Source organism: Rousettus aegyptiacus, unplaced genomic scaffold, assembly GCF_014176215.1.
Source record: "Rousettus aegyptiacus isolate mRouAeg1 unplaced genomic scaffold, mRouAeg1.p scaffold_m13_p_12, whole genome shotgun sequence".
In the NCBI taxonomy this organism is placed as follows: domain Eukaryota; kingdom Metazoa; phylum Chordata; class Mammalia; order Chiroptera; family Pteropodidae; genus Rousettus; species Rousettus aegyptiacus.
In genome coordinates, this window is record NW_023416287.1 from 73,580,735 (window position 1) to 73,594,825 (window position 14,091).

At 39.7% G+C, this 14,091-nt stretch overlaps 1 protein-coding gene across 5 annotated transcripts in view; it reads left to right on the forward strand.

Moving 5' to 3' along the window:
- SETBP1 (SET binding protein 1) overlaps positions 1-14,091 on the forward strand; it is a 341,470-nt gene that overhangs the window by 313,625 nt on the left and 13,754 nt on the right. For all 5 annotated transcript variants that reach the window (XR_004953710.1, XM_036229997.1, XM_036229999.1 and 2 more), the window contains exon 5: positions 322-492. Coding sequence is in view for 4 of the 5 variants with exons in the window: in XM_036229997.1 (XP_036085890.1) it covers positions 322-492 (171 nt within the window). In the remaining variant the exon portion in view is untranslated. The remainder of the gene's footprint in view (positions 1-321; positions 493-14,091) is intronic.

Here is a 14,091-nt window from a genome sequence, read left to right on the forward strand (position 1 = left end):
AGCACAACCTTTGTAGAGATGAGCTTCTTGATGCTTGGAAGGCGCAGCGTGCTGGATGGAGGATTATGCTGCTTCATTAGGCCTGTGTCCCGATCCATTTCTGGGCAGCCAACCTGGAACGCCATCACGGTTAACCTCAGCCACAAAACCCAAACCAATCATGCTACTCATTTTTTTTTTTTTAACATTCTAAAATTTCATTCTTGTACCAGAAGGAGGTCAGATCATTTGACAATTTCCTCAGATTGCTTTCAGCTTTGATGTTGTCTCTCTTCCTGCTCCTTCAAAGTAACTGCAGGTTTTGGGGTTCTTGTTTTCTAGGGATGCCAAGTCCCCACTTAAAAGTGGACCAGACGGCAACGCATAGTAAGAATGAGGGCTCCTCGTCCACCATGATGACCAGGAAGAAGCCAGCTGCAGTCGACAGTGTCTCAATTCCACCTACCCCCGTGTTATCTCTTCTTGCTGCGTCTGCAGCAACCTCGGATGCAGGTGAGCTCTTTTTAGATGCATCAGGTTCACCACAGTGAAGGTGGGCTCGGAGAAGGCCCGCTGGGAACGTGCTGTGGGATAAAGGTGAGAAGAGGGCTCCTTTTAGGCAACCTCTCATAGACACCGAGCATGTGGACTGTTTCAGCACTGGATTTTTCAGGTGGGAGGAGGTCTAAGAAAGGAAAGAGGTCAGCTCGGAGCCTGGAGGCAAAAGTCTTCCTATAGAAGCTTTCCAGTTTATTCTAATACCAGTCCAGTGAGTAGCAACTGAATGATAACAGTATCCATTACTCTTTATCAAGCTTAAGTAACTATGAATCTCTGCATCATCCAGGGCCTTGTATGTGTTATCTCGTGTAACTCACAAAAGAACTCTGTGAAGTAAACACTTGTGTCTTCATTTCAGAAGACAAAGCTAAAAGTAATGGAACGTGCCTCAGGGACCTGTGGACAGTCAGGATTCCAACCTGCCATCTAAAGGCCTGCACCCACTCACTGCATTTTACCACCTCTCCAGGGTTGGGGGACAGTGTCAGAGTTTCCCTGAGGCCTTGATTCATTCTACCTCTGTGATGTCACGAATCCCCCCAGTTATCACAAGACTCTTCCCTGGCAATTAATAAAATATAAATTCTTTATTCGGACATCCTAGATGCTCTGCCTTCCTCTACTTCCCATATAATCTCACAAGTCCCTGTGAACCAGCCCCAACTGTACCACACTCACACCTGCTCAGAGGAAAGGAGGCCTTGGACTTGGCTTAACATCTTTCTTTGAGGACGGGCTTACTCAGTTCCTGCTCACATCCCACTGATCTTCAAGGCCCACCTCTTTTGTATGCCTGCAGCATCCTGTGTCTCTACATGCATTTATCATCCACTCATAGGCTAAGTGAGAAATGTCTTCTATCTAAATTCTCCCTCATAACAGAATTGTACATACTTCAGAGGTAGAATCTGTGATTTAGGTTCTCGCTATCTTCATGGCACACAGAACGATGGCACATTCCATAAACATTTGTCAAATTCATGCACTGGTAAATGTTAAGTGTATTGTAGTATTTAGAAATGCCTATTATGATTAGAAGCCCAAGGAGAGACTCATTATTGATACTCACTCCAAACTCGTCTTCTAATGCAGCAGGTTGCTTTGAACAGAGAACTCGACTTGTCTACATACCTACCTCCTTCAGGGTAATTATTGGTAATTAGAAAACGAGCCTAATTGAAATAACAGAAAGAAATAATTGGAAGGACACTTCCTAAAGCGAGTTCAGCAAAATATTAGTAGTTATTTTGTGATAAAAGATGTTTTCATAGCTAAATGAGTGATGCAAATACCGCATTCCACCTGCTTTCTTTCAGCAGGGCTGTTCAGAACCTTTAATTGACCAGTGTTCATTGTGAGGGTCCAGGAGGGAGAGACATAGAATTTCACAGTCTTATTTGACCACAAAACCCATTTTTCCGGAAATAGCTCTTAACATCTCTTTGGAAATGGTGTTCTCCCCAGCCATTTGGGAAATCTTGCTCTGAAGGAATAGGATCATCTCTCAAATAGGATCATAAATCTTCACATCTTTCAAACGCGAGGTATGAAATGAAAAGTTTTGGGGGAAATGCCAGGTAAATAATGCCAGTGATAAGTACACGAAGAGATGGGAGGAGGGAGAGTCACAGAGGAGTGGGGAAGAGGCTGCCCCTGAGGTGTGATGGATCAACAGCCCCTCTGGGGGCCGGGGGTGCAGGCAGAGGAAGCAACATGAGCAGAGTCCTGGGAGTGGGAACTTGTGCCTTGCCCGCAACTCAGGGAAGTCATCACTGGGCCAGAGTGAAAGATTCGGGGCAACGTCTGCACTACTCACCCAGAAAATTGCTTATTCGACCTTATCGGTTAAGCTCTAGAGACCTCCCTTTATGGATTTAGAAATTAGCCTGCGTGTTTCCACCTTTGCTTGCCGAGCAGATATTTCCCAGGGGCAAAAGACAGGTGGCCCCCCATTTTCTTCCCCCTGATCTCTTTCTTGTCAGTGTAAGAGAACTCATTCTTGGGATCCCAGCCTTCTATGGGCTTGCCTCCTCTATTTGCATTCAGCAATTTACAAATATGCCAGAGGGGCATCGGAACAGCAGGTGGGGTTAAACTTTTAAACCTGCCTCTCTGCTAATCAGAGCTGAGCCAAAGTTCTCCTGATTCAGAGTTCAGGAAGGGGCTGTTTATTTTGGATAGTGCTACATTGAAACACTTGTGAGAATTTCACAGATTTGGTCCATTTCCGGGCCTCAGGCTGCTGAGCAGAACCTTTGAGGGGAAACAGGCCAGATTTCTACCCCAGGTGTAGGAGGTCAGACCTTCCTAAGATTCTGCTCCCCACAGAGACACAGCTTCTCACAAACTGGAGAGAGTTAGGGTCCCCCAGGCTCGGCTCTTGTCCAATGCCCTGTTTCACACATGATTCAGAGATTTGTCTGAGGTCATGCAATTGGACTGGAACCCAATTTCTTGATTTACAGCTTAGTTGCTTGGGGAATCTCATTTCTGTCATAGGCCTAACATTACCAAAGGCAGACTTCTTTCTCCATAGCTATGGACTCTACTTCTTTTAGAGAACAGTGAGTGGAACTCCTAAGTTGATGGAGTAGCAAGCTTTAACCATCTCAGGCAGTTAATAAATCATTCTGGATTTGATTTTATTCAATTGGGTGCTTGTGCATTAGTCATATACATTTCTGATGAGACAACTCACTTATTTTTTGTTTTCTTTAGAGTCAGTCCCGTTATTCACCTTTTCCTACAAGCAAGGTAATTTAGAATTGCTCCTTGCTGCGTGCAGAAATTAATTTGTTTTTCAAAATTTTAGAAATTCCTTTCATTTAAAAATAATGGATGCTAAAGTGTCTAGTACAGTTCCTGACACATAGTAGATGCTTAGTAGATAATCACTGAGTGAAATGAATGATTGTGGGGCAGTAGCCGTGTGCCGATGACAGAACGAACATGATGAGAGACATCTGAGGAAAACATGCTTGATCTCGGAACTGCTTAGTAATCAAACGGAAAACGTTTGACAGACATGTGATAGGCTGCTGGTAAATATTTGCCAAATAGTTAATCAGTCTATAGTCCTACCGGTACTTTATCAGACAGGTGATCTTTGGCAAAATTAAAAAATAAAAGAAACATCTCCCATTTTATTTTATAAACATTATAATGTAGGAGAAATGAAGGCAGGTCAGAGGTTTTAAAAAATGTCTTTTCTAGCTCGAGAGAGAGAGAGAGAGAGTGTGTGTGTGTGTGCGCGCGCGCGCGCGTGTGTGTGTGTGTGTGTGTGTGTGTGTGTTGTTAACGTTTTGTTTAAGGCAAGTTTTTAGCTTCTCAGAGTCTGGGAAGCATGCAGATTATGAAGTGATTGATTTGGAGGGTGCGGTGGAAGAGGGGCCGCAGGAAAGGGTGGCCAGACTTGAGAACATGTCAGTTTGAACCACTGGGAGAAAGGGATGGCAGTGGCTGCCACTGGTGCTCAAGCAGGTCACCCTTCGTGATCAAAGTGTTCAATCGCTATTGATCAACTGCAGTCCCCTGGCACAAAGAAGGAGGTCCGATTCAGGGAGCAGCGCATCATCATTCTGAGTAATTAGGGCTAATGCAGTGAAAGCTTCAATAAAGTTTTTTCAAAGTGCTACGTAATTTGAAATAACTTCTATTGCTGCCCCAATAATAATTAATAACCATATCAGATAATCTATACCTGAATATGTCAGGCAAATTTTTCTGATTGTCTGCCTATTGAGCTAACTTCTCAGGAGGTCATGCAACATGTCAAGAATGTATGATATTACTACTGAAACATGTCCCTCTCTTTGTATTTAAGATGAGACTATATCGTTAAGTAGACTACAGATTTTATAGGAACTTAGTAAAACACCAAGAAAACAATCTCTAGAGTTCTGTGCCTGAAAGTCTAGAATAGGAATGATGGAAAAACAAGCAGTCATATACTTCTTGTTCTCTTCTTGTTCTCTCTCTCCATTTCTTTGTCTCTCTCTCTCTCTCGCAAACATACAAATACCAGTAGTCTCTCATCTTAAATCCAAGGAGAAAAAAAGACACACGTCAATGCTGATATCACCAAATCTCAACTGCTCATGGTGTAGCCCAGTAAGAGATAAGAAGAAAGCAGGCTGAGCAAGTGCTTCATTTGTATCTGTTTTGTATCCAGGCTAAGTCATTATTCTTCACACTATATGATCTGCCTTTAAAACTGCCAGAGCCTATGAGTAAGTGGAAATATTTAAACTTCACAAATCTATTAAATTTTTAGACATTTTGCTCTGACTCAAGGAGTGATATTAGGTAAACCATTTAGTTATTAACCAAACAATCAGCCCAGTGAGAACTAATGGATGCTTATAATCAAGATGTGAAACCTTAACCTTGAAAATTTACCTTTACAAATAAAAGAACAGGTTCTTAATTCTAATGGAATCAGAATGAAATCCAGTAGTCTAGTAGCTAGAACGAAATGATTGTGAAAATTGCCTCTAACTCCCAAATTCTTGGATGCTTGAATTTTCTCTTAACCAACTGCCATCTATGGAGAGGGGCCCAAAATAATGAAATAATATACAGATGCAAAAAGCATTGAACAGGAATTTAAGACATAAAATTATTTATTTCACTTGCTTTTTGTACTATATGGAATCATGATCTGAAACTCCTAACTAAAATAATAGATCACTTCAGCCAAAGGTCTTGTCCTTCAAAAGAACCAAAACAGAGCGAGTAAATGTGCAAGTTAATAGGATTTGGAACATCCAAAGGCCATAAGTATACAAATTGAAGAAGTCTCCAAATTGTAAAATGAATTCGTACAAGTCCAGACTAATCACTTAAAAATACACAGTAGAGAACCTTAAAAAAAGATCTAGAGAAAATAAAACTTTATTTTAGAAACAAATCATTCAAGTTGTCTGAAAAGTGCTACTTATAAACCTATTTTGAAGCAGCACAGAATGACTGTTGGCTCCAGGAGCCAGGCTGAATGTGAGGCTCCTGAAAAACCCTCATGAAGTGACCTTGAAGGATTAGGAGTTGCTTTGCTTCCCTGAAGACCTCATCAAAGGCTTTCTAAAAAACCTCCAGAATTATTTTTGTGTTTGCCCAAAAAGGACAAAATAAGCTCTTTCCTAATTGAATCTGGACGTCCTAGCACAGCTGAGCTGAGCCCATGGCCAAGGCTGTCAACATCCAGAGATGCACCAGACTCTCCAGATTCTGGTTTCTGCCTTCTCCTCCAACCTCCTCACCTTGGAAATGTCAGCCAGCACCAGACTTCTTTGGAAAGTCCCCACCACCCCACCCCGCCAAGCAGAGGCTAATTTTCAAAAAACTATATAAACTCATGTCAAAGAGTCATGGAACTTTGATGAGGAACCCAACATGGTGATAAAGCTGGTCCATAGAACAAGTGGAGGGACAGCATTATGGGAATGCAGGCATTAGGGAAAGAACATCAAGCAATTGCTCAGCTAATGTCCTAATGGGCAATCAAACCATAACCTCTGAGCTGATCTTTTCTACTGGGCAGAAATCATTTACATCTTTTCTTGGCAAAAACTTAATAGTTATCCTTTTACCAGGCAAAGTCTGGGCCTTTAATCAGTGGTGGATAGCAAATACAAAAAGGGTACCTTACCTTAGATAATTAATAACCACTGGGCAGGCCTATAAAATGATACTGTAAGACTCCAAAAGGACATGCAGCCTTCTATTTGTCTTGTTTCTAATTTTTGGCCCTTTTTTCTTAACACCACACACAGGCCATGCAATGCTATAGTTGGATGCATGTCTTCTTGCTCCAGATCTCCTGCATTGAAATCTCAGAGCTGTACTTACCAGCTAAATGATCTCACACCTCAGCATTCACATCTGTAAAATGGGGAAAAGCATACCACCTAGTGTAGAGAATTGTGGTACGGAATAAATAAGATATGAAAGGATGTGAAAATCTTAGCAGAGTGCCCAGCACATAGGAAGAGTATGAATGCTAATCTTGCCTGTGCTATTGTTGTTGTTATTATTGTTATTGCTATTTCTGCTTTCCACCCTGGAATGTTCCTCTCTCCCTCACACATACCTCAGATCATCTAGATGACTAATTCATGATTATTCTTTAAGACTCAGCATAGGTGCCTTTAACTCTAAGAAGCCTTCCCTTGCACTCACTTTGAGAACCACCCCTTGTCCAATTTGCATACCACATTTTCTGTGCCACACAGCTCCCCATAAGCCCATTGATCATTGATCTCTACATTTAATAGTGTCTGTGCTCATGTCTCCATCCCCTGCTGGACTGTCCACTTTCCTATTGTCAGACTTCATTCAACTTTAAAAGCCCAACACCTAGCACTGAGTGGACAAACGATAGATATTCATTAAATATTGGTCAAAATGCATTGAACAAGTGTTTCCTATTCAAAACCATCCAGCGCATGAAAAGAAGTACTCTAGCATTTTATTCATTAGAGTTGAGAGGCAATGCTTTGCCTTATTTTCCATATCAGCAACAGAAAACAGTTAACCATCCTGGGAATATTCAGCACAGAGAGCAACCTGAGAGGGACCTCTGTGGCTTCCAGAATTCTTTTTTCAGTAATGGCAGACCAGCCTCTGGCTAATCCACCAGAATATCCTGAGGGAAGATTATTGTCCAGTTAAAGAGTCAGCCTATATGGCATGCATGCACAGCACCGTACATGCGTATGTGTTTATTCAGAGAAGGAGAAACTTGTGTCTCCCTTCACTCGAAAGTTCTGTGGGATTTTTCAGTATGAGTCACTCAGTGGAAAGCTGGAGATTACATTGGCCTAAGCGTACTTTATTTTATATGTGATAATCTTGCATTGTGGCTGGAGTATTGGTTTCTGGAGGGCAGCGATCATTTCCTATGTAGGTTTTGTCTCATTCAGTAAGTACTGAGTATCACATGAATTTCTGGAAACTTGGATTATACGGGATGATGATAAGAGAAGCAAAACTATTAAACAACCTGTAATCGTATTTGGGTGTCAACAACCTCGTATGGTGTTGAGTGCGTAGTAGACACTCAATAAATAAGTCAAGAATTGATTTAACTATTTTTTTTCTCTCCAGAGCTTAGATTTTAGGGAAGACAGACGGTTTAATGACAGATTTGAAAGTCTGTGTCTGTGAGTTTAACTCAATTTATCTTCTCAGAATGCTTCCTGCAGATTATGCTCCCAACCACCTCTTGCCACAGTCAGACCCTCTTAAAAATAGAGTAATGATAATAATACATTTTATCTTCTTCCCAGTGATAGTATCATTCACACCTCCACTGAAGCCCTGTGGGAGGTTTGGCTGTGAGGTATCAGCTCAGGGGGAGTCAGGTGCGATTATTGTAATGAGGTCTCCAGGCTCAGGCGAAATGCAGGAGAGAAAACCTCCCATACGTGAAGTGATGTCTATTAAGATACTCGTGTTGTATCAAATATTCTTTATAAACGTGAAAGAATGAAAAGAAGCTCATCCAGGTGCAGATTTTATGCAGCCAAGAATGAAAGGGCAGAAATATTTTGTGATCGGTTTCGCGATAGTGGTTTGGCTCTTTCCATTTTCAGAAGTCTAATTAGATTGTTGGTTTAATGGTGGCGAGATAATTTAGCGGAAACTGAAAGCAACTGTGTTAATGAGAAGGGGGGACAGTACTTTAGGTTTCATGTAATTAATGGAGAGTTTTTGAAAACTTATTGGTTCCAGCGAGGTTGGCATACTGAACCCAACTGTTGAGAAGGGGGGTGAGGTCTGTCCTCCTCATTGCTGCAGAAATGGCCTTAGGCAACATGGAAGAACTGTGTAATGACTGTCATTAAGAATGATCTTTAGTGATCCAGGCAGGCTATAGTCAATCTAAGAGAGAGGAAAGGCAGAGAAAGGGAGATAGAGAAAAGAGGCAATAGAGAGTAGAGTAAGCATTGTGAGACAGATATGACAAAGCAACAGACAGAAAGACAGAGAGCAATAACTCTCATTCATCAGCCCTCATCATTCTACCTCTGGGAACCACTGGAGTAATACCAGAGTCTCCTCCCAGGGGATCCAGTTCTCCTGCTGCTTAAACTGGAATTGACCAGACTAGACTGGATTAGAATAGACCGGAAGGAACCTCTGCAAACCCCTTCATGTCACAGATGAGGAGATTGAGCCTAGAGAGAACTAAATTAAAATATTACCTGATTAGGAATTGGGAAACCTTTCTGGCTACCACACAAACATATAACGGAAACTAGATTCAGAGATCAGGGATGTTGTACATCCTGCAGTATTTATTTCTTTGTTCCCTTAGGTAAGTCTCAGAGTCTAAGTGAGACTTCTGAGTCTTGGTTTCTTCATCAGTGAAATGGGAAAAATAATGTCTGCCTTTTAGGCAGTGGTGGGGAAAAAAATGAAATAGCAGATTGAAACACCATTCACATACTTAAAACAGTATATCACTTTTATGACCCCTCTCATGTCAAAAATAATGTCAGTCACATCATGTTATGATGTAATCATGTTAAGTCACAATTTAGTCATGTTATGACTCAGATCATAACACCCATTAACTATCTTTAGAAGTATTATCCTCACTCCACCCTCCAAATACCCTTATCTTAGGGCACAAAACCTCCCTACCCATGAGGCTATTAACTGCTATATGGAGCTCATCTAACTAGAACTTCTGTAAGTCTTTGTTAGAAATTGTCAAATATTTTTAAGCACCTGTAACGTCGATACATGAAAGTATAAGATTATTATACTTACTGCCCTAAGGGAACTTTCATATTATTTGGGAAGACCTGACTTCAAAACATGAGATGACCAAATAATATACAAAAATAAATAAATGGAATGAATAAAAATCTCAGATACTAACAGAGCTATAATTTAGCAATCGACAAGTCATTAATTTCCAACTGAATGCTACTACGGGAGTTCAGAAGACAGTGATATAGATGATGTAGGAAGAGAAGATTTGAGATGGCCTTCTAAGGATGAATCGAATTCAATAAGCAGACAGAATCAGGAGGGATGAATTTACAACATCCCTGAGACAGATAGTGAATGTGGAAATAACAGAGGAGGCTGGAAGAAAGGTTTGGGGTCAGAACATGGTGTTCTGGTGCTCCTGAAATTCTAGAGTGAGACACGGTGAACATTCTGAAAGGCAGCGATAAAATGGCAGCCATGGCCCAATAGCTCTCTGCAGTTGTATTTCAATTGAACTACAGAGAGTTTCATGTTTTTTTTTTTAATTAATTGGCATCTTGTAAACATCATAAGATTTACATAATAATCTAGATTTATGCTTTTTTGACACAGACTGTCTGATATATCACTTTGTGCTCTTTCTTAAATGGCAACAACTGATTGATACAGAATAACATTTGTCAATTAGACGGGCCATATTCTCTTTAGTTTTCCAGGTCCTCCCTGGTCCCCCCTACCTTCCTTCATAATCCAGTCCAACTTCACTCATTGTATGAGGCTGTCTGTCTCCCTATAGGAAATTATTAAGGGAATTTGAACCAGAGAAAGCAACAGGATCCAAACAATGCGCAAAACACATAATCTAGCAGAAGTAACATTGCAATCTATAGTAATATCTTGTGTTATTTAATTACGGAATTTGGGGTTGGAAGAGCCCTTAGAGATTACGAAATTGAGAAAAATTTTTATGAGAGAAAGTTGGCACTCTGATACATTTAACAGCAGAAAATTAATGGAAATCCAGATTTTTCTCCTTCCTTATCTAACTCCCTGTCTTCTTTGCTTTCTTAAGGAAAGATGGCATGAAACTGACTTTGAAATAGGGAAGCCCTTGCTTAAATCCTTGAGTCTATGACCTCTTAGATGTGTGCCCTTGGAAAAATGATTTAACCTCTGAGGTCTCAGTTTTCATCTCTGTCCTGTACAGATAGTAATGTCCTTGTGTGTTTGCTTTCACAATTAAATGAGGAAATATGTGAAATTCTGCAGACTGCAGTGTAGATTCTCCAAAAATGTTAGTTTCTTCCTCTTCCCCATAGTTTCATATGAAAACAGGAACAATACATTCCACTTACTTTGTATAGTCTTTGATACAGTATGAGTGAATGTTACAAAAGTAATCATTAAGTAAATGAACTATTGAAAACCACACATAACCTCTCCTAGCAAAGAATAAAAGCCCATTTTCTCCCCCTCTTCTCTACCCAGGACTCCTAAAATGTGACATCTTATTTTAGTGTTGTTTGTAACTAATTCAGCTTGTTTTATGGGATCTGCTTTTGAAAACTACACAAGGAGAGAGCTCAGGTGCTTCTCCCTCTCAGAGGTTTTCACCTGTTGAAGAATCCCCTTCCTCAGTAATTGTTCATCCGTTTCTTTGGTTCCTCTTTAAACTAAGAGAGACCAGGTAGCTTTCATACACAGTGAGGAAATATGAGTTTGTGCTACCTGTGGACGGGTTTAAAAGACAGAGCAAAGGTACTGATGGAGAGAATTTCAACTGTTCAATGATCCCAGCAGTGTCTGTGAACATCCTGTGTGGCCTGGACCCAGGGCTTGCCCCATAAAGATGACAGAGCTCAGAACAAAAGACAGTAAGCCCAATATTAGCTTTAAATTCAGCAGGGGATCCAGACCAGCCTCAAGCGGTGTTCCTGGGTTGCTGGAGTTTCAATGCTCAAAAACACTCCTTTCATGCCCTCCGATACCTGGAGATATTTTGAGATGATTTACCTTATTTAGAATCCACTTTAGTTAGTGCCTAAAGAGCTACAATCCTGGTCTTTGTCTCATACAAGTTGCCAGAGTTAAGTGATTTGGGCTTACATATGGAAAGTTCATTTTGTTGTGTAATTAATGGGAAGCAGACTTCGGGAAGCTGATGATCCAGGCCCTTATTTATATGAGAGCATATGTCTGTGTTTTGTTTATGACTCACTCCCTTACTCCATGCATTGTAACTTGGGTTTGTTTATACTAACTTTTCCTAGAATCCAAGCCACATGGTATATGAGCCAATAATTTATGGTCTCTAAAAGGGAAAGATGATGAATGAGCTTTTTCCTGTTAAATCGTCAAATCTTAAATTGAGGAAGGAGTATTTGCTGCCTTGAGTCTGTCCAAGCTTATATAGTTGGGGGAAAAAAATAGAAAGCAGTAAATTAAAAAAAAAAAAAAAAACTACTGATATAGTTCTCAGAACTTGAATGTACAGATATTTGCCAAGAGAGCATATGACCACTCCTTCACAATAAACTACTATAATTCTGATCCAAATGTTCAGCAATGAAAAGACCATTCATATTCTTTCTCTCTCCAACTCGTTTTTGGTGTTAGATAATTAATACGTAATATATACATGTCTCCATTTTCCGAGGACCTATGGTTTTAATCAATCTGTGGGCTTAAATGTTCAAGCTGGTTTTCTTAATGGAACTTAATAAGTTCCAAACTTGTTTTTGTCGCTGAAATACCACTTCTACGAAGTGGTTTGGATATCAGTCTGTATTTCACGGTACCTCCGTGCTTTTGGTCACAGCTTAGATACTCCAAACAGCTAATGGGGCTCTGAGGAGAGTAGGAAACAGCTGAACTACGTGAGGATCTAATTTAATTTACAGTGATTTTGGTCCCCTTCAATAAATCCTTTCATATTTTACACACAGACTTTCCAGAATAGTAAGCTTTGGTTTAGGTCAAGTCGACAGAGATTGATTTCTGTTCCAGTAGGTCAGCTGAGCTCTGCACCGGTCCCTAGGCAGAGGGGCACAGAATCGACTGCCCAGCACAGTGTCTGGCACAGAGTGGGGCTCAATCAATATTTGCTCCAAGATTAAATAGGAATGGTAAAGACACAGCCCTTGTCCCTTAAGAAAACACAATTTAAGAGGAGAGATAAGTGTAGCTTAATCCCATAGTCTTAATACAGGACAGACTGTGAAGTGTTCTTAGAGAGTCCCAAGCAATATAGAGGGAACCAGAAAGATTAATGTTAAAATGACAGTTCTCAGATGGCTTTTAGGAAGAGGACTGAATTGGAGTTTTAAAGAATGGGCAAAATGTATCAAAATGAAAATATCAATAAGAAGCTTTAAGACTCAATTATATACTGAATTCCGGTGGAAATAGGAAAGCACTGGAACCACACCTAGTATTGTTTTATTTTGTTTTTGTCCCTTTCTTACCAAGGCAGGAGGATTGCCTCTGGATAAAAGAAAATGCAAGACTTTTTTCCCCAATCCAACATCAGATGCAATATCCTCTTTGATAGAAATAATAGACTTGGGCACACACCTGTAGGCTATGCAGAGTTATTGCTTCTGTGGTACATCCATCATCTACTAACCAGACATGAAAATATGTGGAAGTCTAAAGCAATGGGTATCAATTGTTTATTGTTTTTATGAAGAATGCAGGGATATTTTGTATAAATTGAAAGAAAAAATTTCTTTAAAAACTTCAATAAAGAGAAAAAACAATAGCATGCATTCGAGTCAAACGAATCATCCCCAGAAGGGGTTAAAAGGACAGTCATTAACTTTGAGAGTATTTAAACCCTATAGAAATCCCTACAAATCTGGACACTCTTTGAGAAAACAAAATTAAGATTCAAAACTTTCACAACAGACTAGAACACTGGACTAAAACCAATAAAATTAAACTTTGCAGATTTAAAAGGAAGGCTTGTATTTAAGCTCAAAAACCAATCCCACATCGCAATGGCCAGGCTTGGTGGCAGTTTATATGAATGTGTTTAAAGGAGTTAATTGAGCTTCCATTTAATATGAGCCAACAGTGTTGGTGCTGCAAAAAAAAAAAAAAAAAAAAAAAAAAAAAAAAAAAAAAAAGGCAAGGTTGTTTTGTTTTTTAATGTAGCCTTATTAAAAGACATTTAGTCGCTGGATCACAAAAATGAAATCAACTCAGTTTTTCTGCATTAATTATTTCATACTTAGAAAATCAGTTTAATTCTGGGCACCAAAGTTTAAGATGAGATTTGGCAAGTGATAAAATGTCCAGAGGAGGGTGATCAAGATGGAGAATAGTCTAGAATTCATCTCATATGAAACACAGATGAAAGAATCAAGGAGGTCTTACCTAAAACACAGAGGACTTGGAGGTGTGCAATTATTTTTATAAAATTATATTGATCTGGAAGTTAGGGTCCTGCCATGAAATTAAAAAATCTGCCTGGGGGCATATAACAGGGATGAAAAGTTGAGACAAGAACCTTATTTTTCTGATGTCCCGGTCAGTATATATTCTATCAGATTGTAAACAACTAGCCCTGAGTATTTTAAGCAAGCAACTGCGATTATTAAGACTAGGAAGGAAAAAAATGGATAACTAACATTTGACATAATTCCTGAAGCTCTAGCTTCAAGGATTTATTTCACAAGGATGTACTTTACCTCAGACTAACCATTAAAAATGTGAAAATTTTCATAAGATCATGTTTGTTACATTAATTCTTTGTTCCTGCCTGTTTTTCTGTTTTTTGTTTTCAAAATTTTAAAAAAGAAAGAACAATCTCTCACAAATATGAATATG